Source organism: Tilletiaria anomala (genome assembly GCF_000711695.1).
Source record: "Tilletiaria anomala UBC 951 chromosome Unknown K437scaffold_30, whole genome shotgun sequence".
NCBI lineage: Eukaryota > Fungi > Basidiomycota > Exobasidiomycetes > Georgefischeriales > Tilletiariaceae > Tilletiaria > Tilletiaria anomala.
Genome location: NW_013546992.1, coordinates 28 through 26171, shown reverse-complemented (window position 1 = coordinate 26171; position 26144 = coordinate 28). Strand labels below are relative to the sequence as shown.

The following is a 26144-nucleotide window of genomic DNA, read 5'->3' as shown; positions in this document are numbered from 1 at the left end:
CCAGATTCACGCATTGACGACCTGCAAAAATATGTTTTTGGCTGATGATACAAGAATGCTCGAAATGCGACAGCACGTCCTTAAGCCCCCCTCCCACCTGCACCTGCGCCCCCTCCTCCGCCCGGTCCTCCACCCGCAGCGGCGCCTGTCCCACGTGGCCGCGGACCAGCGATCGGCATCGAACCGGGGAACGGCACGCGCAGGTTCCAGTTGCGCTCGAGATGCAGCTGGATATCCTTCACTTCCAATCGATCAGACTTGCGGTGCTTGGCGAGGCGGCATGCGAATTGTGTTACGCTCTCGATGAACTCATCGGCCAGTTCAAGGAAAAGCTGTAGGGCCGGGATGCACCAGTTAAAAGATCCGCAGAATGAAATGGCGCTAGACAAATACCTGCAACTTACATCCTCAACATCGCCCTCTAAGACCTCAGTAGGGTCGATATCACCGACAAGTTCCTGAATCTTGCGCTTCTCAATCATCCTTCCGGTCGGTCGCATCGTCGAGCCACCGGAAGTCGCTGCTCCTGTCGCGATCGCGCCTGAGATGCCGCTGCTCGCGCCACCGGCAGCGTCCAGATTGCCAAAGCCGTCGTCTGCAGGTAGACTCCTGCGATCTACAGGAACGTTGAGTAGTCCCTCCCATGTTGTCTGCGCCACGGCGGTGGCTGCTGCAGTTGGCCCAGCACTTGGCCCTGTTGATGCAGTTGTCGTACTTCCAGCTCCGACGCCCGCTGTGTGGCTTGTCGCCATCATCTCTGGCCGCTTCAGCATGGCTGGAGTGCCGACCATGGCGCTGCCACTGGCCAACCCTTGATTGAGCGTCGGTCGGGCGCCTTTGGCGTTCGGGAATGCTTGTGGTTGATTGATGCCGCTTGAAGGGCGGATGTGGTCGAGGTTCGGGGGAATCTGGACCTGGTTCAGTAGCCCTGTTGTCCCAGACGTAGACTGGGACGTGAGAGCATTGTTAATGTGCGGATTGGATGTCGTGGACGATGGGGTCGGAGGCACATTACTCTGCGTTTTGCCACCGGCAGTAGATGACGGCACGGTCACCCCGTTCGTTAAGCCTGGCGCAACTGCGGCTGTGGGCGTGCCTGGCCCTGCACTGCCGGCCCCAACACTGTTTTGCCTGGCGTTCGCACCCGTACTTGGTCCCGAGCTCAAGCTCGAAGCTGGAGCAGGTCCTGTGGCTGGTGCACTGGGAGCGATAGCAGCGGCAGCAGCTGGTGGTGGCACCGGTGAGCCGGTCCCTACCCTCGGTGACGCCGTCTGCGAAGGCGGTTGTTGAGCTAGTGGCCGTACTGCTGGCGATCCTGGTGTACCAGGCTGGCTTCGCTGACCCGCAGCAGCTTGCAGGATTGCTTTTTGCTGTTCAAAGATTCCTTTCTGCCGCTCAAACTCATTACGCACCTGCTGCACATGGCGATGATGCTCTTGCAACTGCGTCTGGACGCCTTGTCGGTCTGGTGAGTCGGCGGGCAGCGCATTTAGACGTGTTTGCAAGTTATGCACCTGCTGGTTCAGGTTGGTTCCGATGGCCTGGAGCTTCTTTAGCTTCTCTGATTGTTGCTGAAGAGCCTGTGCTGGATTCAAATTTGCTGCTTGTGCGAGACGAGCCGGGGTGTTGCTTACAGCTGGCGGACGGGCGGCTCCCTGCGCCGCAAGTGGTGTCGAAGGCCCTTGCCCTCCTGCTGCACCCGACTGAACCGGCAGCGATCGGTTCTGCGCTTGTCCTGCTGGCCCGATATTGCTTTGCAATAACTGTGCGACGCGCTGCAACGCCAACAAGAATGGTGATGTCAGTATAACAAATAAACTTGAGCAGGTTAATCAAGGTCGCTGCCTGCTGCCAAGACGCACGCTTTGCACCTCATGATGCGGGATCCTCCCTTCTCTCAGGTCTTTGAAGAACTGCGCTGCTACTGCTGGGAACTGCTGTTGGAGAATGTTGATGGCCTGGGCCATGAGCTGCGCCTGCTGAGGCGTGGACGCAATGCCCGGCGGTAGGCCAGCTACCCCGATGCCGCCCTGCTGCATTTGTTGCGGCCTCGCAGCAGCAGCGGCAACAGTTGAAGCTGGAGAATTCGCTGCTGCTACATTTGGCGCTGGACTTCCATTGGATGCAGCTCCCCCTGCACTCCCCCCTGCAGCTGCAGCGACTTGCATGGCAGCGAGCTGCTGCTGCATCAGCTTGGCGCGGTACTGCGAGGCGTTTGGATTGCCACCAATGGAATTGACGTTGTTGTTTGGGTTGCTCATGGTCTCTTAAGAGTGTGAGTCTATATGCTCAAAATGCAGAGCGGTATGAGAGAGTCGAACCCGACGATGTTATGCAGCCGGTCTTTTGCGATCGTGCGAGTCGACTTAAGAAGAAGCGGAGACCCACACAACCGACCTTGGGCCGAAATGGGGTCTGGCAGGTAAAGTCTTCGCTTGATCGCTCGCTCTCAATCGCCTCGTCCAACGCCCTTCAGCTGCTGTGCTTAATGCGACCAAGCTTTTCTAAAATTTGCGGTACCACTGCAAGAGTGGATGCCTCCCTGTCTTGTTCCGTGTGTGATATGTCCAACATGTATAGAGAGAGCATATCGCCGATACAATCAACTCGATTGAAATCAATGAAACATGCAATCGGCTTTCGGTGGTACTGGTTCGCGTCTCCAGCTGCCCTCTCCTCCCGTGCCTGCCTCGGAGAGGGGGGAGCATAGCTTCGACGAGGTTCATATACGACCATTCTTTCCAACTTTAGCTCCTTCCTCCTTCGACGACCCTCGCAAGCTTTCCGATACACGGTTCGAGTCATCTCAAACGAGCCGGTAAAGGAACGAAGGCTTCCAGCGTTCTGCGACCGGTTCGTTCATGATCTTGACGCGATGCTCGGTGAGCATCAACATCAACTGGATGCTTGTGGAGGTCATGCTGAGGTTTTAATTCGTCGGGCTTCTGGGCGCCTTTGCTTCTCTGCAGTCGTCGGGCTGACTGGTGGTATCGCATCGGGTGAGGAGGAACTATGGAATAGGATGCTCGGGGTTCGCTTCTTAAGCGAGCTTTGATCTGCAGGCAAATCGACCGTGTCGCGATTGATACAAGAGAGGCACCACATCCCGTTGATCGACCTTGATCTGCTTGCCCGACAAGTCGTGGAGCCGGGGACAACCACTCTCATAGCTCTCGTCAAAGCGTTCGGCGCCGAGATTCTCCAGCCAGATGGAACGCTCAATCGCCCCGCTCTTGGCAGGATCGCGTTCGGAGACGAGTCGAAGCGCAAGGAGCTGAACAAGATCACGCATTCAGCCATCCGCAAGCGCATGGTCTGGCTTCTCATCGGGTATTGGCTTCGTGGCACTCGCATTGTCGTGGTCGATACGCCCCTGCTGGTTGAAGCTGGCCTGTGGAAGTGGTGCGGCGAAGCGGTCCTGGTGTGGTGTTCGGCCGAGGACCAGCTGAAGCGCATGCTGTTGCGAGATACCGACAAGGGATTAACGGAGGAAGACGCGAGGAGCCGCCTGGCCGCACAGTGGGACCTCAATAAAAAGAAAAACTATGCAGACGTCGTGCTAGACAATTCAAAGCCCCTTAGGCCGCACGAGGCAGCGTCAAATCCAGGCACCAAAGACGAAGATTCGCTAGAGGAGCAAGTGCAGCGCTTAGTCGCTCGATGGCGCAGACAGACTGCAAGTGTAACAGGCGTTGCAAAATGGCTGGTAGCGTGGCTCGTTCCACCTGTAGGGCTGCTCATGGGATATCTGTTCGCCAAGCGTCGCGAGTGGGAGTTCTCTGTACGCTTACGAACTGCCGGCGAGGATGCAAAGGCAGAGTAATGCCGTCGCCACGAAGGCTTGACCATTTTGCAACAAGTTTTTCGACAGATATTGTTGCAACCGTCAGCGCTCACAGTAAACCAACACCCAGAGGTGCAGAGGCACTCTACCAAGGCAGCGGTTATAACTAGATTCATACAAGTCTGTGGGTCACCCAGGTGCATATAGTATAGTCGACCATGAGTGAGAAGAGGACGAGGGGAGACACTGGTGAATGTGCAATGGTGGGGTCCTTGCCGCGGAATGGCTGCAAGCATGGTCATGTACTCGTTTCCGTCCTTCAAAAGGACCCTTTCCAAATCGTGACATTGCTAGGCAATGGGCCGCACACAACGAGAATGTGTGTTATCCGAGTCAATGGCCCCGTGCTCCATCACCCAGGGCGTACCCGGTGTCGCACTCCTGTTTGGCAATCAAAAAAGGGCCCTCCGCGCGGAGCAGATTCGGTCCCGCCCGCCAGCTTACATTCGTGGCCTTTGCTGCGACGGTGAAGCGCATAAGCTGCTGTTGTCAATCGAAATGGACTTGTCAGCGGCGCTGCTGCCCACGCGGTGGTTGATGGGAGCATGTTGGAACCTGTTTGCGTTACGCATCGGTGAAAGAGCATTCATGGGATGCAAGTGCACGAGAGGGAGGGAGGGGCGTCGGGAGCGTGAGCGTTGGCAGACGTGTGGACGCGCGGGCAAAGAACAGGTTCCCAGGTTGTGCTCTCAGTGCCTCCGTGTGAGTTGTACTAAACGCATGCACAACCACTTCAAGCAGACGAGGCCAGCTGCCTTCCTGCAACAGTGCGATGAACTGCGGATTCGCCATTCAGGCCCACAAGCCCTCCTCATCTTCTTGACAACCATCTTGATGATGTTAGCGGACAGATTGGAGGGAGGGGGGGGGGGGAACGCGTTGCAGCCCTGAGCGCCAAAATAGTCAGCAACGCCTTGCTCTTGAATTCCACCGCGTTATCGGATGCCAATTCGGTGAGCGGAACATAAGGTCCCCACGAAAGAGCGTGTAGCGCGGCGGCCGCGCCGTGCGCTGAGGTGAACTCAACTGCACCGGCGGCGATGTACCCTGACGCCTGGTCTACCAAGACGATGAAGCTTTTCGTGGAGACTGTGTCCATAGGGCAAATGTATCCATGATCCACCTAAACATGTTGGCCCATAGCTGCCGGCTCGCGAATTCCCACCGTTCTGCGCGGCGGCGCCACGCTGCGGCGGGAGGCTCCACGCTCTTTAAAACGGCATGCGACGTCAGCCACTTTCGAGGCAAAGATGCGAACTTGTAGGTGCGCCGGAGAGCGAGGCAAAGCCGCCGCCCCCCGTGCGTGCGCAGTAGTCTCGTTCATGAATTACAGGATGCGCTCGATCTCAGAGTCAGGCACGACCACCACCAGTCTAGCATCCGCTCGCTCGTCATCATCCGTCGGGAACTCGACACGATAGAGAAAGTCGCCCTTTCGGCGGAACCATTGCAACGTGTCGCATACCAAGTCAGTGGATGGAAAGCCTTATGCTCTCGAGCTGCTTGCTCGATTTGGCGGCACGTTCCTCGCTGCGCGCTGCAGAACGAATCTGCGCTCTGCTGCGTGACAGACTCGTGCCCCTATGAGGGACAACGGACTGTGGACGCTTCTAGGTGCGACCGTTGCGAAGACTGCAGGCGGGACTCGGAAGGTGAGGTCAGCGATTCTATTGTCGACGCCGGTGAGGTGAACGATCTCGTGATGTTCAACACCAAGCTCGGAGAGTGCTACCGCGTTGCTGCGAGATGATCGTCGCCTTGATGAAGCAGACCCTGCACAGCTGCACTGTCGGTCTCGTAGAGGACGTTTGGTTCGTCTTTGATGAAAGGATGCAGGCGTTCGACAACCGTCTTGAGGGTGACAGCTTTGCGACGCACCACACTGTAGATAGGCTAGGCACCTTCCCATCTGTGTGGGACAAAGGCCAGCGGATGGTTAGTGCCGCCTCGGCGGACGCACAGTGATCCACCTCATCCGGAGAGCGAGGCGTCAGCGCGTACACTAGCTGCTCGCCGGGCATGTGGAGTTGAGGCGGGTAGGCCGCGGTGACAGCCGCTCGCACCGCCTCCCACGTCTACTACAAATCGGCTTTCAGGCGTGCGCCTTTAACGCGTCCGATGTGACGGTACAAAGGTGTAAGCCGACGCCCGCAGCTAGGCATACGCATCTACAGATATTTCACCATCGCGGCTGGCGAGCGCAGCTTTTTTAGTGCCCTCAGGGTGGAGGGAGCGAAGATATCGGCGATGTTCTCGTAGGTCGGCCGAAGCTCGCCTGCGGACCAAAGCGCGCCTAGCACACGGATGTGCTTCTTGCCACACCAAGCGGACGACTTGAGATCCAGGGTGACTTTCGCGTCCTCCAGGAGGTCGAGTACTTGGCGAATGCTCTCGTAGAGAGCCGGGGCTGGTCGCTGGTTCGCGTAATGACGATGTTGTCGGCGTTAGACGAGGACATGTAGCCAGCCGGTTACAAGAGTCTTTGGAAGAACGCTGTCGCCCGCGCCGGCGATTGGGACTCTCGTTGCGACAGGCACATGACCCACAGTCGGCCGTGTCTCCCTCAGTTGAAGGTGAAGAAGACGCGGTCGCGCGGATGCAGAGAGAAATAGTAAAAGGCGGAGGCATCCATCGAGCAAACGGTCGTCGCGTCTTCGAGGAATGGTCAGGCATCGCGAATGCACGGCGGAGAGTATCGCATCGACTTGAAAAGCTCGTTGGCTGGGCGCGCGTCCATTACAAGGTGAACTTTAGACAGTTCACTGATCTCAAAGAAGGCGGTGTTGACGTTGCCATTGTCCTTAGCCTTCTCTACATTGCCCTTCTCCGCCCAATCTCCGAGCATCCGTTTGAGCTCCCGAATCGCAGCTGGTGAGAACGGGGAGGGATGGAGCGGGAGGGAGGGAGCGGGAGTGCAGTGGTGTTGCTCCCCCCAACACGTGGAGTCGGACTGGGAGGATCGGCATCGACGGCGGAAAATTGGGTTTATATTCTCTCGTCAGGTTGGGTCTTGAAAGGGATAGGTCCGGGACGACTTGTCGATCGTGTTTTGACGCGCCCGCACCCACGCGAAACCCCATCCCCCCACGCTCTCTGCGGAGGCGAAGGGATAGTTGCACTTCGCCTGCTCGAATTCAAGGACGTGGCATGGCGTGAACGGCTCCATGATAGCTTTGGCAGACGCGGCCGTCAAAGCGTGCCTGACTAACGGGGGCGCCTTTCCGCCAACCGTCAGCACATTTTGACCACCCAGGAGGTCGGTGCCGTGCGCTCGCAGCCACGGATAGCCGAGGAAATCGTCGAAGCAGTCGGCCTGCCTCCCCTTTTGCTGTCACGGGCGAAGTGAAGTCGCCGACCACCACGGTCGCCAGCTGACCGGACCGAGTCAAACCCGTGACAAACTCGGTCGCATCCTCATGCAGTCCTATGCTGAGCGCAGTACAGAGGTAGTGCGAAAAGGCGTCTCTACGAAGCCGGAGTCGACAATAACTGTGATCGGGCGACCCTGAATCAGGCAGGGGAGAAGGGAGACGTCTGCGACTGGTGGCTGTCAAAAGGCGATGATGTGTGAGCGCGATTGCAAAGGCGAGGAGGCCCGCTGGGAACCAATCGCCTCCGTCTGCCAGTTGAGTTTGCGCTTCCTCTTGTCATTAGCCTTGCTGCTTGTGGCTGGCGCTACAGCGGCTGCATGTGCAGAGCGCTCGGCCAATCCGTCAGAAACCGGGTGCGAACTGCAGTTCAGGAGAAGTGTTCGCAGAGCCCAGGCTAAGTCTCCGATCGCGGCGGGAGTGGCCGGGAGAAGCGAAGCGCGTCATGGGAGGTGAGGAGCGCGCTGCGCTGCGCAAAGCAAAGGTAAACTGGTCGACATCTGAAAAATAGCAACCGTCTCGGACTAGCAAGTCCGGTACGTCGTCAGGGATGACGGTGGCATACCGATTGCCACTCGCTGCTTCACGACGGAGGCGGGCAACCGCGCTGGTATGGTTGAGGCTGCCTCGAGTCGGGTTAAGAGCTGGTCGACCAAATCGGAGGAGCGGAAGACTTCCAGATCTTTTAAGTCTATCCGCTTTGGGCTGAGAACGTTTAGCAGGAGGCGATTGTAGGCTGGAGTGACGATGCGACAGGCGACGGGCACCTCCTTAAACCACTTAGGATGGTAAAAGGGCTCATCGTCATACACCTGGGTGATTTTGTCCGCCAGAGTCATGATGTTCCGGTTCAGACGAACGATGTTTCCTGGTGTGCGGTCTCCCCTCCCCCGGATCACTCGTTGCCAGAGCCAGTGTTGCAATCATCCTGTAGAGAAGGTTCGGTAGCGCAGTGGGTACGCCTTTGGCAGCATTTTGACGAAGATTGTCCGCTGACGAAGGTTCACAAAATAATGGAGAGACTTTTATGCAGTTTGTACATGCAGGTTTGCTAAGAGGCCACCCTTCCATTGATGATGAGGAGTAGCGAATGGTCGGCGTGTCTTCGACCGTAGCCATTTTGGCTCTAGGACCCATGTCACTTAAGTTTGAGATCGCGGTGATTGTTCAGGGTGCTGCTAGTTGATGGTCGTGATCGCTGATATGCATTGATCAACAATTTGAGTCGTACACTTTGACGGAAACACGGTGTTTGCGATGATTTTCACAAGAACCTCCCGTTTTTATTGTGCCAAATTCTTGGGTGCGGAACTCCGCATTCAGCAACCACCACTACGGCAGACAGTGGAGGTACTTTTTCCTTGAAAAAGGAATGCGAGGGAAGGTCTGGGGCCCCGTATATCACTCATGATTGCTGCAGTGTCGGCTGGTGCCCTCCATCCGAGATTTGTGGCGGTAAGTTGTGCCCGTTGAAGATTGCCGTGTCTGTTTTTCTTGCCGCGAATTGCGAGCGCCTCAGGGCAAGCTGGCGATGGACGCTCAGGTGGAGCCTTTCAGTTCATGTCATCTGCTTTGCCAACCAAAGACCTCCTCTCCTCGAGGATAGCAGCTATGACCCTCGTTCCTGCACGCCCGCGAAAAGAATTCACCTTATGTGCGGCGAGAGGTGTATGTGCATGGGTACATACATAGAACAGGAATAGCCAGCCAAGTGCTCTACGTATCGTTGAGAAGACTCGTATGTAGCTGCTACAAACTCAGATACAACAGCCTCGTTCTCGGCCGTAGCGCAAGCGGCGTTGTCCGTCTTCTGTGCCTTTCTGTGGCGCATGCCTATGTGGCATGCATGTGCCTGATCATACTAACGTGTCTGCCATGCGTTGATCGTTCCTGTTTTGAACGCTCGCTCGCGCAGCTTTGTTGTTGCTGCCTGCTGCTTCCGGACGGCGAATGCAAACGCGATCGATGACAAACCGGTCACCTGGCATTCTCTCAACTTGTTTTCCGGGCCCACGGCAGCGCTTGCAACCCGACGACCCTCCGCTTTGTCCGTCACCAGCATTCACGATGGATTCCCAGGATGGTCGATGCTCATAGCGTTCGACCATGCTATCTGCGCTCGATGACATAAAACATCGACATGCCGGTGCCATGTTCGGAAGACCAGCTCCCCCCTACGACCTATGTCCATCCTTGTCTATCCCCCTTGACCCGGACCCACTCTGCTCATCCCTGAACTCGCCCTGCACGTTCACCCCCTCCCCCTCTCAAGAGCTCGACCTTGGCAAGACATAGTCGAGCCAGTACCCTGGACCTCACGGCACACGCTCTCTGAATAGACACAACTTCCGCGTATCATGCACATGTTCAAGATACTACCTCTGCTCTCCCTCCTCAACTATCTTGCAGCAACCACTGCGGAGCCCCGTGCAAACTCATACAGTCTGACGGTCGACACGACCAAAAAGACCAAAAACAATTACGAGATCCATACCATGCTCGAGGCCAACATCAATGATGTGAGCTGCTCGCGAAAGATGTTTCATCAATCGCAGCCTTCCGCTCAACCTCGTCTGTTTCCCCACTTTCAAACGCAGGCAACTGATGGTGGAATCTGGAGTGAGCTTCTCATTAATCACGCTTTCCAAGGTGAATAGGGTGAACACCGCGTAATTCCTTCTCGTACAGACTTGCTTACCGCTGCAACTGCTTCCAGAATTGAATGATGGAAGCGCTCTCCCTGGGCACGGCTCCTTGAATTAATGGGTTGCGGTGGGCGGTGCCAAGCTCAGTTTAAGCACCGCCAAAGGCCTCACCACCTAGATTCCTGACAATGCCGTCATTGCACCTGGCGCTGCCGGCATCGGACTCCAGAACCCGGGCTGGGCAGGTGGTATTAGCGTCATGGCCGGCCAGGAATTCAATGTCTCCTTTTCCGCCAAGACAGACAACGCACAGAGCATCCCATTTAACACGGGCATCTGCACTGGTAACACTGCTCTCGGCCAGGCCTCAATCAACGCCAAGCTGACCACCCAGTGGCAGCAGTTCACCGCCACCGTCACAGCGTCCCAGAGCGTCAACGGCGGCGCGTACTTTCGATCACTCTCCCACAGGGCTCCACTTCCAACATCAATGTGGCTTTCGTCAGCCTCCGACCTCAGTCGACGTTTCGTGAGGATATTGTGCAGGCCTATGCCGACCTCAAGCCGAAGTACATCCTCTTACCCGGTGGCAACGACCAGCAGGACCACTACTACTGGAACAAGACGATCGGCCCGATCATCACTCGCCCTGGTCGTAAGGGCGTCTGGACAGGATAGAACACCAAGGGCTTCGGGCTGCACGAGCTGCTTGACTTTTGTGAGAGCATCGGCTCGGCGCCTGTGCTCGCCCTCTTTGCTGGCTACGCACTTGACGGCACCGTCGCCGCTGACATGGACGCCGTAGCGCAATCTGCTGTCGATGAATTGTACTACATCACCGACACCTCGGGTAAGTAGGCCGACCTCCGCGCCAAGAACGGTCGCGCCCAGCCTTGGACGATTGTCACCAAGCTTGAGATCGGAAACGAGGTTTGTCTTTGAAGGTAAATCTTTCCGGCTTGTCACTGACGCTGAATAACCACCACGGCAACACAGGACTTCATCGGCAACGGGCCCCAGTCGTACCAGAGCCGCTTGAACACCATTACTGGCGCTATCAAGAAAGACATTGTCAACCGCTTCGAGCTCATCTCGAGTTCACAGAATATCACCGGCTGGACCTCTGTTGATTTGCACGATTACGGTCACCCGAGCTTCTTTGTGGACAATTACCGCCGTTTCGACAACATGACCCGCGATGGCCATTTTTACTACGAGGATGAGTTTGCTGCCATCAACTCTGGTCTCGGCGGCTCCTCGGAGAATGGCTACACAGGCCCTCACCGTCTGTAGTACCCCACGCTTGACGCCGCTCTCGCCGAGGCTATCTACATGGCAGGCATGGAGTGCAACGGTGTCATTGTGAAGGGCAGCGCTTACGCACCAGGTAAGGTTTCGCACACTTTCAAGACTGGAGGCACTTACTCATCTAGCTATTTCAATATTCTTTCAGGCCTTGGTTCGGTCGTGTACAACCAGTGGGCACCAAACCTCATCGGCTTCAACCCCTCTGGCGTCCTCAGGACCACATCGTACTCGGTGCAGCAAGGATACTCTCTATACCCGACATCATATAACCTTCTTAGCATCCAGGCAAGCGCACAGCCGGAGTAATCAAAAGTCTACCACACCATCGGCCAGGCGATCGACGGATCCTATGTCGTCCACCTCATCAACTATAACAGCAGCGCTCAGACGATGAACGTCCAGCTTAGGGACGCCAAGCTCACGACTGATGGGTCCAACAAGTGGCAATTCAACCCTTCGGGTAACACTAATTTGCAGGCAGCAAACACCTTCGACACTTCCAACGCGGTGTCGGTCAGCCAGAAAGTCCTTACCTCGAGTGAGATCGTCAGCGACACGCTGAGGCTCTCCCTTCCTGCTTACTCTTTCACCACGGTTTCTGTCCGTGGCACATAAGCAGAGCACTTCATTTCTTTCATCGGAGAAATATTTGTAAGATACCAGTCTAACCCATGCAGTTTAATCCATCCTAATTTTCCCACGGAATAACTTCCGACTGTACGACATGTATTCAATAGAGTAGCAGGGAAGAGCGAAGCACCTCTTTCAAAGGTGCGAGATGTTTTCCTCGTGTTGCGGCATCATTTTGTGTTACAGGCCAAATGACTTTTCAGCCTGAACTCTCGTTCAGATGTCCGGCGGGACGGCCAGGTGCATTTCATAGAGCCTGCTTGAGGCTCAGCTTGAACCCAGCGACGTGATACTTGCCGAAGATCTTGTCTATGCGTCTAGTGTAGACATTTGTTTGGTCTCAGGAATTGTACTGTGGCTTGCTTGGGTCGATGTCTTCCGCCTTGGCGTCGAGGTCGATTCGGCGGATCATTTCCACGATCATTTTCCAGTTGTAAATTTCAGTGAAGGCGCGGATGCACTCATTCCTGACATCCTCGCGTAAGCGGGTAAGAGCGCGAAAATGTGCAGGCGTGCTGCATCCACCACGTTGACAAGGTACTTTGAGCTTAGCCTTTGGATGACCGTCTCGTTGACCTGTCGCAGGCGTCTGAATTCAGTATTCCTAAAGTAGCGATTGTTGCATGTGCAATGGCGTCCATAACCAACATATGCAATTGTTCGCACCCATCGATTGGTGGAATTGGTCGCTGTTGCTTGTTGCTGAAACCCAACCTTGGCGTTGGCACATATCGTAGTAAAAGCAAAGTGTGGCCGCTCGTTCTCGACAAAGCCTCACGCGGCTTGCTTGATCAGAAAATTTCTGGAAGTTAAGGTGTTCCATCCTTTCAGCTTTCTTTGGCTTTTTGAACAAATTTATTATTCCAAGTGGATGAGTCCGACTCTTGCGGTTTGTCACGGAGTCGGAAAGCCACAAGTGGACGAAGGTGATGTAAGGGTAAACAAGAGGCGCTCGGCTCCTTTGCAGCCGCTTTGAAGCTTACATTTGTACCTGCAAGTGCAGGTTCGATAACTTCTTTCCACTTGTCTCATAGCGACGATACGGGGGCAACATGGAAGACTCCATGCATGCCTCAATTGCACAAGTGAGTACAATTTCGCGTTAGTTGCTTTCAGTTACGAAAGGAGGCCAAGAGTGCTGACGGGCACACGTCATCGCATCGTCGTAAGCACCGCATGCTGTAACGTCTGTAACGGTGGAAGCCTCCGAATTTCTCTTTGCTGTTCGTTTTCTCAAAGATGGACATGCATTGCTTGGCCCTGGCGTCGTTGCGGGCGGTCACTCGCACCTTGAGCCAGGCCACAGGTGCCTGGGGTACCACGGTCGATCCGATAAAGCCCGTCGCCCTTGTCCTTTTTTGAGCGCGGCCAATGTGTGTCCTATACCCACTTGCCTCTCATTTTGTTACCTCACTATATTTTTTCCAGATGCAGATAGTGGGCTGTTCGCTTTGGGTAAGCAAGGCAGCGCCCTGCTATATAGCCGAGGGCATTCCATTCAATTTATTCGATGCTGATTCAAATGACAGTTCATCGCCACAATGGTATGGGTTCGTATATTGTCTACTTTAGAGTGACGAGGATGCGCTCACCGCGCCGCTTGAAGGTCATAGCCATGAAGTGCATGTGCAAAGTGTGAGATTGGGGTGCTTTGCGGCCATGCACCCATGGAATGGACTATGATAAGAGCCAGCATGAGCATGAGGTACGCTATACATAGTGAATGAGATTCCGGTCAAAAGTGGTACTCGCACGGGGTCTTGACAGTTTAACCTTCGTGACTAGTCGCGGCGGTGGGGAGTCCAGGGAGGGATATGTTTCTATAAAGCCCATGCACAACAAACTTGTGCGGGTACTGGTTTGGCACCGTGCAATAACTAGTGCCCAAATGGTTCAGTTGGCCATACATACAGCTTTGTGTCCATTCATTCATTCTGCACTCAGTTGATGACTTTGCTTGAGGCAGACCGATCCTGTCGACAAGTTGATTTGACTGTCCCGGCTCCGACAGAACCTCTCCCACAAGGAGAGCATCGTCCTTACTGTGAAAAGTAGTCTCCCATTCCGAGGCATCACTTGTTGGAAGAGGCAGTGTGGCCGTTGGAGAGCCCCAGGTGATGTGGTTATCGATGGAAAGGTGAGGGGGAAAGTCATCGCGATCCGGTCAAGGCATTCTTAATACGGGTCGCGGTCTCATCGTCTTTTGCTCTTCAACCGCGAGAAAGCCTCTGAGAGACAATTTGGATATCATGGTTTCAAACGTCTTTTTCTTCTTCCTGACTCCTTCCTTGTGCATCAAAATACATTGGCTCACTATGCGACACAGGCTGATGGAGCTTTGCCTTTTCGAACGACAGCACCGCCCCTTCCAATCCCATCCGATTGACACAGTCCGAATTTCCTTGTTTGTTGCTAGACTATCGTCTCTGCTCAGACACAGTAGAGCCAGCTATGACAGAAGTGAACGCAGTGACAGCTTTCACCGAAAGCAATGTTTCCCTTGCATGTCTCGCACAGCACACCATCACAACAATCAAGCTCCGAGAATTAGGAGGCATTGGTTACGAATGACAACAGCAAATATGACGTTCTATGGTTGATGTTTGTGCTGCTCTGCGGCAGAGTCAATAGTATCGTCCATCAGCGAACCGTCCCACATCCTTTTCGCGTAATTCATCGCCAACTTTGATTCCTGATTTACGTCCACTTTTGAGCACCTCGCCGCCGTTTTCAGATCTTCAAGTCGCATCTGTGCAAGCCATGACTCTGCCGAGGCGCGCTCAGATTCTGCTCCTGCTTTATCTGTGCTGTGCACGATATTGGCTTGAGTTGCAGCGGAAATTGATGCAACAGCGCTGTCCCTGGTGGTGGCCCAATGTTGTTGCACCCTGTCCTGCAGTTCCGGATGCCTTCGAACAAGGTCGCGATTGAAGGACATGGTCTGATGGCCGATGATGCTGTTGTCCAGTGCTTTCATAGTTGCATGCTGTGCGGCAATCACCCTGTGCGCTGTAGCAGGCAGCGGACCTAGCGATGGGTACAGAATGATCAGGATGTATAGCGCCGCCGCAGCCAGTGATTCGAACAATTGCAAGTTGACGTGCCACTATGCATGTACCGGGCGCGCAACAATTGCATCATCAGCCGAGTCCAGCAATTGGTATTTGTAGGTGTTTTAAAAAAACGCAAACTCACATGGTTCATGCGATTCTGATCCGAGCTGACAGTTGCGTAGTACAGCAGTACCCCCACCCTAATGGATGCTAATCCCAAGAGGCCGCAAGTGGCTGGTATTCGCCAGTGGCTGCTATTCCATCTTGCCTGCGGAAGGGTTTGAGGTGAGGCTGAGTTGCCCGCCGAGAGGCCAAAGCCGGTGGCAAATTCGTCGAAAAAACGCAAGGTGGAGCCTGGTATCGTAAGAGCGCCGACAAGCGATGCCTGTGCGACAAACCATAGGGAGCGGCGGGCGATGGCGTATTGTGCAAATTGCTTGTCCGATTTGCAGAAGAGGCATTCAATGAGAGGCTCAGGACCATTGATCAGATACGCTCTCTGTTTTCGCCCCGATAGTGACAGGTGTCGGGTCAAAACTACATCATCAATCTGCGACAAAGAATCAAGCAGCGGCTCACCCGGCCATCCAAGCTGCTCAGTCTTGTGATGAGCTTTTCTAACCCTTCCTCGCCCCATCTCGCCTTCCAGCCCATTTCCGAATAGCTCATAGATGCTAATTTAGACTTCAGCTCGGATGTTGGAGCCGTCATAATTGTGCGAGTTGCAAGGAAGAGGTCTGTCGCGGTCCAAGCGCTTCGAAGGTGCATGTAAACAATTATGCACGCCAGAAAGAATGCCACATATTGTGACGGATATACTTGAGTGCTGCTATCCTCTGATCCTTGCCTTAAGGGGGGCCTGAGCGGTACCACAGGGGTGAATCGTGCTTTCCAAGCGGCTGGCTGTGGCGAAGAGTACCATGCGTTCAATTTGCGGAACATAGAGGGCGCAGCAATGACAACGACGAGGGTCCACAGATCGTTGCCCATTTTCGCGGAAGCTGCTCGGTAGCTCCTGGAATGCCTGGCTCACTTGCACTGGCTGAGCGAGCAGCAAGAGCTGGATGTCGGATACCATCGGCAAGACCAATGGTGATGAAAGGATGGGGGTGAGAGCAGCAACCAAAAAGAGCATAGCGCGCTGGTGCGCACCATGGGGCGTGTCAAGAGCGCATCATCGGCATCACATCACTCCATCATCAATCAATCTCAAAAGTCAAGTCCAACTGCTCATGGCAAAGTTGCAATCACTGCTCAAAGCTCTCTCAACCACATATGGCACGCGGCGCGAAAACGCAGGCGTGTTTGACTCCGTTGGCTTCGAGGGCAGTCGCTAATCGTCTGTGGATGTGTTATCGGGAATGGTCCACGAAACATCGCACTCGCACCGTTCAATTGGCACATCAGGCTGACATCTGGTTCGTTTTGAGAAGCTACCTGGTCGAAGCATCGATCTGATCTTACTGTGCACCTAATCCGCACGTATGACCCGGGCCAGGTCGAGAGCGTAGAGGGGCGCATAAATATCAAAATTCGGGCTGGACGCTTCCAATCTCCAGAAGGTGCCATCAGACGGAACCCGGCGATGATAGCGTCGCAGGGTCACAGCGCGGCGGTAGCACGCCTTGCCGTCACGGCAGGCGCTTTGCTCTTCTCCCTGGCTGCGTTCAAAGCAAGCGCCGCCATTGTCTCGCACTACGTGCTGGGAACCGAGATGTGCAATGCCAATGTGGACACCAAAGTCGTTTTGGATCCACGATCTGCTGGAAAACCAGTCAGCTCGTCTATAGTTCAAGTTACATACACAACAACTCCTTCAATGTGCTTTTCAGTTCCTTCATCGACTGATCCGCGTCCTGCTGTCTTGTCTGGTCCGCTGCTCAAGATGATCGACATTGTCGCCTCTGTTGCAGCTCGCCGTCATGCCGGTGTTTCTTGCGTCACCATCAGCGTCGATGCTGTCTTGTTTTTGAAGCCAATTTATCTTGGCGAGCTGATACATCTTAGCGCTGCTGTTAATAGAGCCTGGGGAAGTAGCATGGAGGTCGGGGTGAAGCTCACGAAGGAAGAACCGGAGAGGAATGGCAAAATGACCTATGTCAGCCATTGTGAGCTGCCCTCATCACTTCTCTGCTCCTTCAACAGCCCCGGATTCTGATACTTGCGTACATGCAGCATACTTGACTTTTGTCGCTGTGCAGACATCTGGCTACTCACACGGATCGCCATCATCGACAGTCGTACCGAAGAAGCATCCCCTCAAGTTCCGCCTACCACCCGTGCTCCCAGAAACTGCATTGGAGCTTCGACGGTACCGCCTTGCTGGCCGACGCCGAGCCCGGCGAATGGAAAGCGCAAAGCATAGTAAAGGAGTGGGAGAGGAACCAGTGGGAAAGAACGGCATTAGGCGACGGGTCATGGATAAAGTACGCGCCGAGGTGATTGATATGTCGAGCAAAATCGTTAAGAATGAGAGAAGCTCATCACGGACAGCAGAGCGTCAGCGAATTGCTCTGGATGAGCTGGAGCTCGAGTATATCGCCAGGGCATATGCTGCCCAAGAGGAGGGAGTTACGATAAACCCTTCCGCAGGTCAAATAATTGTGGAGATCGCGGACGACGAGGCATTCAGCCGGTCGATCGAAGATGTCATGCGCGCAGGGATTCGCATTGGAGTAGATCCGGCATGTTTTGAGCGCTCAGGAGTCGATGCTAACAGTCACAAGCGTGCAGAGTCGCTCGGCTCTGACGGAGGCTCGAGACGCCGGCGGTCGGCCACCGTCTCCCTCATGTCCGAGGCTATTCTTTCTCCGTCATCCGGGACAGATGCAACGATTCCAGAGGAAGCTGAGCGCAGCACCAGCGCCGAGTTGGGCTCCGCCCAGCCTCTCGAGCCATCGATATCAGCGGCTCAGACGTTGACGCGGTCGCTGCACCTCGTCTTTCCGGAGCACTGCAACTCTAATGGCGTCCTCTTCGGCGGGCAGCTGATGGGTTGGATGGAAGAAGTCGCGCTCATGGCCTGCAGAAGCCTTGGTCATGGTCAGCGTTTCAGCACGGTCGCTTTAGATGGCCTCGAGTTCAAGAAAGAGGTGCAAGTGGGGGAGTGAGTGGCAAGCTGTGGCAATCGCCAATGTAGATGATTGGCTGACTCTTCGCATCTGATAGAATCATTTTCTTTACGGCGGTGGCCGTACGCGCGTTTGCGAACTCTGTCGAAGTGTACGTCGTTGCGGAGGCGGAGACAAGAGAAGGCAAGAAGCGGATTGCGAATGAAGCTCTCTTCACTGCGGCATGTGCACCTACATCGGTGGCGCATGTCGGCAAGCAAAGCGACCAGCCACTGCTAAAGGTTGTTATGCCGCCCGGCAGTGCATTGGAATCGTTACAACAAGCTGCGGATGGCCGCCGGTATGAGAGGCTAGCAATGAAGAATATGTTGACCCGCTTGTACGCTTTTGATGGCGAGAGCACTTGATCGCAGCGGAGCGCTGATGCCAGACGATTGTGATTGTATCATACACGTTTTGTTGATTGGATAGCAAGTGGTGAAGGTGACATATGTTCATATCACTTTTTGTTCACAGTAGGGTCTTCGTCGGCACTGATGGATGAAGTGTGTTAGGCCCAGTCAACTGGCAATACATGCAACTCGCAGACTCACACGTTGAGCAGCAACGACTGCGCATCTAGCATGATCCGGTTACCAGAATTGGAGAGAATTGTCGCAATATCTCGCGCGGCCTCCAGCTTACGTAGCGCCAAAAAGCCTTTGTTCTTCTTCAATGCCTCTCCGATCAGCCTATGAGGGAAAAACGCGTCAGAGAGGGTGTGGGTGGCAGTTGTTGACACCGATGGAGTAAACTCACTCTGCGGACCTCGCCTCTCCCTGGGCCTTGACGATGATGCTCTGCTTCTCCTGCACAGCCTGATCCACCAAGAATGCTGCCCGAAGCGCTGTCTGTTGTGCGATCTGCTTTGCTTCGACGGCGTGTGTGAACTCTGGCGAGAAGGCGACGTGCGTGATGGAGACGTCATCAAGCACGAGATTGAATCGCCTTGCCCTCTGCGTCAAGTTGTCCCTCACCAGTCGCGAGACCATCTCACGCTGGGTAATGAGTTGGGAGGCGTTGAATTGAGCAACAACAGACTTGAGCACCTCGTTCACAATCGAAGGAAGCACTCTCTCATCGTAGTCTGTCCCCAGCTCCCTGTAGATCGTGGGAAGTTGCTCGACAGATGGACGGGACAAGACACGGCAAGTAATGTTAACCATCTGCAAGTCCTTGGTGCCAGTCAAGCTTGCGATACTCCTAGGCTTGGCTCTGACATCGTATACGATTGGTGACTCGAACCATGGGATGACAAAGTGGGTGCCTTCGTTGTAGATATCTTGCTTGACTCCGTTGATCCTGGAATATTTGATGGCTCGGTGACCGCCATCGACATTGAACAAGCTCGCATTGATGCCGAAACCGAGCGCTATCAGCAGGAGGATACCTCCTGCACCTCCTGCGGCAGCAGGGCTAGGGCCACCAAAGCCTTCGCTGCCGCTGCCACCCACAAAACCTCCGGATCCGCGAGGGTTGAAGCCGCTCCGCTGCGCTTGGTCGCGGAAGCGCTTCAGCATCTGGCCGAGGGCCTGCCGTCCTTGCTGAGGATTCATTATGCTATCACTTGAGGGAAGACGTGCACCCCGATTCTTTCCTGATGCTGCTAGGCCGTGGCTCGACGGCTACTAGGTCCACGTTTAAAGCAGAGGTGGGAGGAGGGAGTGTAGGATCAACTTCAGGAGATATGGATCTCCATTGGGGATTTGGTCTTTGCTGAGAGCTTCTCTTCGTAAGCCTGCGACGAAGCTTCTCGGCCGAGAGGCCGACTGCTGGACACTTCCTATAATTTCTGCTCCCTCTTGATTCTCACGTTCATGATAGTCGGTTTACGACGCTTTATTGTGAAGAAAGCTGGAGCATGACAGACAATTCAAATGCAAAGAATACATTTAGACATCGATTGGATATGAAGAATAGCGGAAGAGTGGGCGAGGCGCTGATCTGGTCTCATGAAGGCTCTTCGGCTGTGCTAGTGAGAGCAGCAAGCCCTCCTCGCGCTAATCCGCCCGACCAAACTCGCTTGAGCGATCGTACTGGATGTTCAGCAGCGTCGACAAGCTGGGCAGCATAGGACTGCTGAGCGTGCCCTCCGATCCCGTCACCTGGGCCCCCCACACGAGATGTCCCAGGATTCCGGGAAAAGTCAGGGTCCGGGAAAGTAGGGCTGTTTGGCGCCGATTTCCTGCAGCTGGGTATACCAGGTGTGCTTGGCTGCGACATCGGCGAGCGAGCCCATCGGCCGGTCGCCTTGGATGAAGACGCGGTGGAGCGCGGTACTGCGCCGAGACGGCCTGACGCCCTGGCGACCCGCTCCAAAGAGTTGCGCATCGGATCGGCGAACCTCCGAGTAACTGTATGTTGCCGCTGCACAGATTGAGCCTGTACAGTAAGAGCGATCGCTCGCATGGTGGAAGGTTTTATGAGCATTGTGTGACCTGCTGGAATGTCGCTTCCTGCTGCCAGATCTGTGGCCTCGAGAGGAAATGGCTCGTTGGAAATGGAGGTAAGGCCATGAATGATGTGCAAAGGCGTGGCGTTGGGGCCATTGACCATGGCATTGCCATCGAGGTCGAAAATGTCACCTACCGGTATGCCATCTGCTGCCAGCTCTCCGTGCATGTGCGTGCCTCTCGACGATCGAGATCCAAGTCCTGCGGCATTCGCCAACGCGGGAGCCCAGCTCGACTCGAACTCATTTTCCTCGAATGCTGGTGAGAGCAACGCTGAATTGAGTGAATTATTCTCAATCGGCGGGCCGCTCAAGCCATACGGCAGGACATAGCGAATCTTCTTGACGTTGGACTGTGCTTGAAGCGAAGTCTGCGCACCCATTTTCTTCGCATGAGTCCAACCCTCGGAAAAGATCGAGCCAGAGCCGACGGGTTGCACGAACGCCTCCTGCTGTGCCTCATTCGTGCGCGTCTTGGCAAATGTCGAACTTATGGGCTTTTCGGCCCGAAATTCGGGAAGCTTTCCCAGTGAGGACGTGGCATGTCCGCGGCGGGAGGAACTGCTGTGTATGTCCTCTTCACCGGTGCCGGAGAGGTGGTCACGGGCTCGCCGGAGCTGAGCCGCGAGCTTGGCGGCGTCGGTTGCTGTGAGCGACTGACTGCTGATGGTGCGCTTTCGATCTCCAAAGGAACCGATATCGGTATCACGGTTGCCGCTGCTGCTCATCGGGGAGACCGGCTGCAAGCTCGCAGTAGAGTTTCGCCGGGAGACTGAAGCGTAGAAAGTGAGAAGTGCTCGTTAGCGTGAGGTGACGCTGTTGTGTCCAGAAAAAAAGGCTCACGTTCTGATACGGCTTCTGTAGCTGACCTCCGTAATAAGCGATCGCCTTGATATGGACGATCCTCCAAGAGGCTGCCAAGCGTGCCAGCCAGAGCGTTGTGTTTATCGAGCTTTGGCGAAGCAATGTGCACGCTGTCCCTCGGCAGCAAACTTGAAGTCCGAGCGCGCACAGAAAGGCGGCTGTGGGTCGAAGCTGCCGCGGGAGATGCCTCAGTCTCAGCATATGATGCGCGCCGTGCATCCTCACCGGGCTGTCTGTCGTTGCTGGACACCTGCACCGGAGACGAGATATTGCGGTTGCCTGCGGATTGACTGGAAGGAAATGCGAGTTGCTGCTGATCCTCGGGAATGATGTTGCTGTCTGTGTTTAGACCAGGCAGATTCGCAGCTTCTGGAGTGGCGCTGTGGGTACCATCGCTTATCGCATTTTGAAAAGCGCTTGGCTCTTCCGCCAGCGTTCGTTCTGATCCGTCCTGGGATTGCTCGCTCGGTGCTCGGTCTATTATCTGCGTATTTCGGAGATCATGAGCAGGAACATCTTCATCCCTCTCTTCTGATTTCTGCGGGCCCGCTCTTGGGGTCCGCAGGGTAGATGCCTCTGGAAGCGGCACCCCACCACTCGATCCACTCTCCTTTTGTTTGGGTAGTGCTTTCTTCTTGATGCCGACAACGAGCGCGTCCTCATCTCCGCTGTCGTCTGCGTCGCTTCCTTTGACTGGAGAGGATGCAGCACTGGCGTTGGTGCTGCCTTCTTCGGTTGCACTAGCCCAGCCGTCATCGTCTTGCTCTCTTTCAGGTTTGTCCTTATTGACGCCAGATGCGAGCCTTATCCTCGAGTTGGATGCACGTAGAGCTAATGCGGTGCTCGAGCCTTGACGCCGCTTTGCACTAGCCTTTGAGCTTCCTCGTTCTACCGCAGCGGCTTGCGCTAGCTGCGTGTAGCTCTTCGACCGACCATAACCTTTGCTAGAAGTAGCAGTGGTCACAGCAAGGCTGCCTGACGAGCCAGTGCGAGACAGCCGATCGCAAGAGCGCCGAGAGGTTAGGCCAGCTTTTGCGAATGCCTCGGTCCGGCTGCTCATCATCAGCGTCGGATCGATTCTGCCCAAAGGTCGACACAAGCGACGGTGAGCATCCTCAAGTGAGACGCTATGGGGAACCCAGCAGTTGCCATCTCACCTTCCGGTTCGCCGCTTGCCTGCACAGCCGGCGCCGTCGTCGGAGCGACTTGCGCCGATGTTGCTTTTGGTGCTCCGCAGCGTCGCCATGCTGAAATTTCCGAAAGTTCCGCGCGCTCAACCGGCAGTGGCGATGGATGTAGCTTGACGAGGGGTAGCAGCCCTTTACGCACGTCGATTTACATATATCATTACCTTCCAGACGTAGGAGAGCGTCCACTGTGTAAATAGACTTTACAGGCTATAGGCGAGCTTGTGGTCGCGTCGAACTGACCCTTGTCTGCAGCACACGTGACGTGATTTTTTTGGCCCCCGCCCAACGGCGCACAGCGTACAGTACATACATAACACGAAGGACCATCATTGGCGGCGGAGTGCTGCGGGTCGAGCTTTATTACATATGTCGGCATTCTGAGGTCTCATCTAATCGTGTCGTGCCTTCGTTGCAGGGCGGCGCCGCTTCTGGGAAGGCATATTAGCATGGACGTTAAACATCTGGCAAATCAGGCTGTTGACAGCCTAATCTCGCCCGTCGTCATTGACAGGCCCGGGCGCTTGGAGCCGAGAAGCGAGGGTTCGCATTGGTCGCTTACCATGCACACGGCGACATGTCTCCTTTGCGCCTCCTGAGCTTTCCATCGGTTTATCGAAATAACGGAAGCTCACTTTGGCCGCAGCTCGTGAAATAATTTCGACTTGCTTCGCTGTTTCATTGCGAACTCTCGCATGTTTAGAGACGCCGCGATCGATGGAATGGTTTCCAAATGATGGTTCCACCCTTGCTCCTGGTGCTCATCTGAACATCCACGCAATATCAGATGCAAGCAAGCAATTATTGTATTGATGGGGTTTGACAATACTCTGCCTGCAAGGACATACGCACGCCAGGCTATCAAGCTCCATACCGCAATCAGGCACTTGCAGAAAGCATAGCGCCCACCTTGGACAGTACCGGCGGACCGCGTATTCCCCTACTTTGGTCCCGGTGCTCGTGTGCTGCATTGGGTGCTGAATGCCAGGCGGTCGACGTGTGCTTCGAAGATATTGTTATTCTAAAGAAGATGGACGTTGAGCAAACAGCTCGTGCGCGTATCACCGGGGGAAACGGCCTACACTTTATCGACACAAACACAGGTATATGGGGAGGCTACCCGGGGACGGCTCGAACAGCTTCACTGGTGAGATTCAAATCGTACACGGAGCACTCGCCATGTTCATCTATGAGGAGGTGCCGAGCAAGGCTACCTGGAGTTTCGGGACGGCAACGCTGCTATCGAGCACGGCACATCTGGCGTCCAAGACATTTTCAGCAGTGACGGCAAGACGCGCGAGTACGACATCCTCATTGTAGGGTTAGGGTTAGGGCAGTCTACGTCATCTACTGGAAAGGCCCCGCGCTGCGGAAACGCTCTCCATTTGCGCAGAATCTTGCTTGAAGGGCGCACCCGAGAAGCAGGGTAATGAAAAGGGCCACGCTAGCATCAAGTTGCCGGCCAACTCTCGCAGAAGCTCTTATGCACGCTCGGACCAAGAATCCCGTGTGCGCCCAGGTATCGCGTCTCGACAACAGAGCATTGCTGCCAGCAGGGTCAGCAGCAAGGCGCTGAGTAGGCGCAACAGCGAAACGGCCTGATGGAAAGCTCTTTTTGGAAACATCATTCTTGTTTTCTTTTCAAAGTCTCTGACTGCCGCTTCGTATTCGTCATCGAAAGTTTGCTTTAAATTTGTCTTTCATTCAATCATCTGTTGCATTCGTATTGAAATAATGTTTGTATCCAGTCCCTACCTGAACCGCATGTCTTTCACCTACTCGGGCCGCAATACCCCTCAACATGTGAGCCAATGGCTTCACCATTTGAAGCAACCTAAGGCGACGAAAAGTGGTTCGGGGACTTCGCTAGTTGTAGTTGCAATTTGGATCATCTTTTTGGCAGGATAGTAAGCGTGAGCCATCTTACGTGATGAAATTCATCAGCATTGGTTTATTCGCAGTCCCCTTAAGCGTATGCGCATAGCATCCGCTAGCATCTCAAAGGGTGCTTTGGCAAGAGGTCCATCTCAGTGAGTTGGGCGGGACTCCATGCTCGCTGCTCGAATGCAATCACTCTCTTTCATCCGCATCATGCGGCAGGCTCCAACCTTCGATCACGAACCTCTTCGAGGAGCCAAGACTTCAAAAATTTTGGTGGCTCCTTGTGAATAATCACAGCATTCGAGCGGGAGCCGACGAGACACAGGTATATTTCGGCATACTTTACAGACGAGGTGGCCGATGCTGATCCCGTCTTGACCCAGTAGATTCGGCTCGCCATTGCGATCGCATGAGCGGCCTGATGAAGGGCTGCTCACTGTGCACACCCTTCAGTCAGCTGCCGTCTTTTGACCTGATCCCAGTGGTAGGGACGGCGTAACTCTTCAAAGATGCGGATTGTGACCACTTGCAGCGGCATTAAACAATTGCTGATCACATATTTGCCCACTTTTGTGCAATTTCGATTCTACAGATGCGTCGGCCTGCAGAGAGTCAAGCCGTGAGCCGTCAATGTCAAGATTGCAACGAATAAACTAGGAATGTTAGTTTACATTTGACAAGACCATTTAGGTTGTGGAAATAACTTCGTCTGCTGTATTAAGTCGTTAAACCTTGGGGAAGCAATAGCAATAAGTACCCATAAATCAGTGATATAATTATTCCATCGGTAGCGAGCGAGATCTGTGAACAGTTCCGCAGTCAGAACACAGTCACTACCGTCCACACCATTTAGCTTTTGTATCTTTCTTTATCATCATTCTGTACGCCTTGCGAGACTTCGGTACTAAGGACATCTGTTGTTTCCCAAGGTCTCATTTCCAACTCGTTGACGCAAACCCAGGAGTTATTGATTACTCGGGCTCAATAGAAATCGGCGCAATTGGATTTGGAACTAAGTTCGGTTTGGACTACATTGTGATACAAAATGTACGGAGCGTCAAAGCCGTCTGCCACTGGGCACCCTTTTGTGTATACAGCAGAGACGCAAACTTTGGTTATGTACGGCATCCACACTGACACGCGAAAGACGGGGGTGAATAAACGCTGCGTAGAAGAGCGATCGAGAATGATGGGTGGGTGCACATCGAAAATGCATGAACTTTGACTTCACTTGTGGCTTGGTGAAGTGCGTCTGGTTTTCAGCGTGTGGCACTGGGTGACTGCGGGTGTGCTGCCGGGTGTTATGCTGCTGGCTGCACACTTCCCGCGGCAGCGTTTCCTAATCGTCGCGTCTCCGATAGTCTGAATTTGGCTGGTCGGTACATTAGCGTGATTTGAGCTCTGAGATCGGCACTAAAGAGGGTGGCCGACAAGGACCGCGCTGCGCTTCCCTTGCACGTTCTAGTATATACGTAATCCGTGGCGCTTCCGACTTCCCAGCAAGATGTTAGATTGCAGCGCAGCGGCCTGAGGCGCAATGCTAACTGCCCGTTAGCGTTTCAAGGCGGCGGCGGCCATGCCGGCGTCCCTGGCAGGATGTTAGTGGGCTTCTTGTCCAGAGGCCTGAAGCCTGAAGTGCCTAAATCTGTTCGCATCCCCTGCGAGGGAAGGTGCCCTGATGCGCACCGAACGAATATTCCAGTTGCGGCCGGGGTTGTGCCATGCTCATGTCGATTTTAGGGTTAGGGTTAGGGTTAGGGTTAGGGTTAGGGTTAGGGTTAGGGTTAGGGTTAGGGTTAGGG

At 54.6% G+C, this 26144-nt stretch overlaps 13 protein-coding genes across 13 annotated transcripts; 4 read left to right on the top strand and 9 right to left on the bottom strand.

Moving 5' to 3' along the window:
• Positions 1-80: 80 nt before the first annotated feature.
• K437DRAFT_267867 (uncharacterized protein) lies at positions 81-2261 on the bottom strand (the record flags this gene model as incomplete). Its single annotated transcript, XM_013388359.1, has 3 exons — positions 81-332; positions 405-1775; positions 1863-2261. The coding sequence occupies 3 exons, from the start codon at positions 2259-2261 to the stop codon at positions 81-83; spliced, it is 2022 nt and encodes a 673-aa protein (XP_013243813.1).
• A 511-nt stretch (positions 2262-2772) lies between these two features.
• K437DRAFT_98938 (CoaE-domain-containing protein) lies at positions 2773-3982 on the top strand. Its single transcript, XM_013388358.1, has 3 exons — positions 2773-2882; positions 2970-2999; positions 3063-3982. Exons 1-3 carry the CDS (start codon positions 2876-2878, stop codon positions 3821-3823), a joined length of 798 nt encoding a protein of 265 aa, XP_013243812.1. The 5' UTR covers positions 2773-2875; the 3' UTR covers positions 3824-3982.
• Positions 3931-4700, bottom strand: K437DRAFT_255861 (uncharacterized protein). Its single transcript, XM_013388357.1, has one exon. It carries the CDS (start codon positions 4634-4636, stop codon positions 4409-4411), a length of 228 nt encoding a protein of 75 aa, XP_013243811.1. The 5' UTR covers positions 4637-4700; the 3' UTR covers positions 3931-4408.
• Positions 4701-5032: 332 nt separating this feature from the next.
• K437DRAFT_99345 (uncharacterized protein) lies at positions 5033-5837 on the bottom strand. Its single transcript, XM_013388356.1, has one exon. The coding sequence runs from the start codon at positions 5751-5753 to the stop codon at positions 5331-5333; it is 423 nt and encodes a 140-aa protein (XP_013243810.1). The 5' UTR covers positions 5754-5837; the 3' UTR covers positions 5033-5330.
• Positions 5838-5875: 38 nt separating this feature from the next.
• Positions 5876-6624, bottom strand: K437DRAFT_98958 (uncharacterized protein). The gene has a single exon (XM_013388355.1). It carries the CDS (start codon positions 6515-6517, stop codon positions 5999-6001), a length of 519 nt encoding a protein of 172 aa, XP_013243809.1. The 5' UTR covers positions 6518-6624; the 3' UTR covers positions 5876-5998.
• A 218-nt stretch (positions 6625-6842) lies between these two features.
• On the bottom strand, positions 6843-8051 carry K437DRAFT_262455 (uncharacterized protein; the record flags this gene model as incomplete). The annotated part of the gene is made up of 3 exons (XM_013388354.1): positions 6843-7172; positions 7201-7268; positions 7778-8051. 3 exons carry the CDS (start codon positions 8049-8051, stop codon positions 6843-6845), a joined length of 672 nt encoding a protein of 223 aa, XP_013243808.1.
• Positions 8052-10116: 2065 nt separating this feature from the next.
• Positions 10117-11780, top strand: K437DRAFT_267864 (glycoside hydrolase family 51 protein; the record flags this gene model as incomplete). The annotated part of the gene is made up of 6 exons (XM_013388353.1): positions 10117-10304; positions 10364-10520; positions 10716-10787; positions 10854-11142; positions 11311-11467; positions 11543-11780. 6 exons carry the CDS (start codon positions 10117-10119, stop codon positions 11778-11780), a joined length of 1101 nt encoding a protein of 366 aa, XP_013243807.1.
• Positions 11781-12907: 1127 nt separating this feature from the next.
• Positions 12908-13147, bottom strand: K437DRAFT_223121 (uncharacterized protein; the record flags this gene model as incomplete). Its single annotated transcript, XM_013388352.1, has 1 exon — positions 12908-13147. A coding segment is annotated over one exon (240 nt), but the record flags the coding sequence as incomplete, so codon positions are not given.
• Positions 13148-14199: 1052 nt separating this feature from the next.
• K437DRAFT_294090 (uncharacterized protein) lies at positions 14200-15958 on the bottom strand. The gene is made up of 3 exons (XM_013388351.1): positions 15428-15958; positions 14991-15347; positions 14200-14901 (listed from the first exon to the last, which is right to left on the bottom strand). The coding sequence occupies exons 1-3, from the start codon at positions 15836-15838 to the stop codon at positions 14386-14388; spliced, it is 1284 nt and encodes a 427-aa protein (XP_013243805.1). The 5' UTR covers positions 15839-15958; the 3' UTR covers positions 14200-14385.
• A 208-nt stretch (positions 15959-16166) lies between these two features.
• Positions 16167-18326, top strand: K437DRAFT_273673 (Thioesterase/thiol ester dehydrase-isomerase; the record flags this gene model as incomplete). Its single annotated transcript, XM_013388350.1, has 3 exons — positions 16167-16956; positions 17024-17954; positions 18017-18326. The coding sequence occupies exons 1-3, from the start codon at positions 16434-16436 to the stop codon at positions 18324-18326; spliced, it is 1764 nt and encodes a 587-aa protein (XP_013243804.1). The 5' UTR covers positions 16167-16433.
• Positions 18327-18508: 182 nt separating this feature from the next.
• Positions 18509-19478, bottom strand: K437DRAFT_223146 (uncharacterized protein; the record flags this gene model as incomplete). The annotated part of the gene is made up of 2 exons (XM_013388349.1): positions 18509-18650; positions 18718-19478. 2 exons carry the CDS (start codon positions 19476-19478, stop codon positions 18509-18511), a joined length of 903 nt encoding a protein of 300 aa, XP_013243803.1.
• A 336-nt stretch (positions 19479-19814) lies between these two features.
• Positions 19815-22665, bottom strand: K437DRAFT_255852 (uncharacterized protein). The gene is made up of 3 exons (XM_013388348.1): positions 22432-22665; positions 21254-22353; positions 19815-21182 (listed from the first exon to the last, which is right to left on the bottom strand). The coding sequence occupies exons 1-3, from the start codon at positions 22518-22520 to the stop codon at positions 19909-19911; spliced, it is 2463 nt and encodes an 820-aa protein (XP_013243802.1). The 5' UTR covers positions 22521-22665; the 3' UTR covers positions 19815-19908.
• A 975-nt stretch (positions 22666-23640) lies between these two features.
• Positions 23641-24063, top strand: K437DRAFT_273670 (uncharacterized protein; the record flags this gene model as incomplete). Its single annotated transcript, XM_013388347.1, has 2 exons — positions 23641-23761; positions 23855-24063. 2 exons carry the CDS (start codon positions 23641-23643, stop codon positions 24061-24063), a joined length of 330 nt encoding a protein of 109 aa, XP_013243801.1.
• Positions 24064-26144: the final 2081 nt, after the last annotated feature.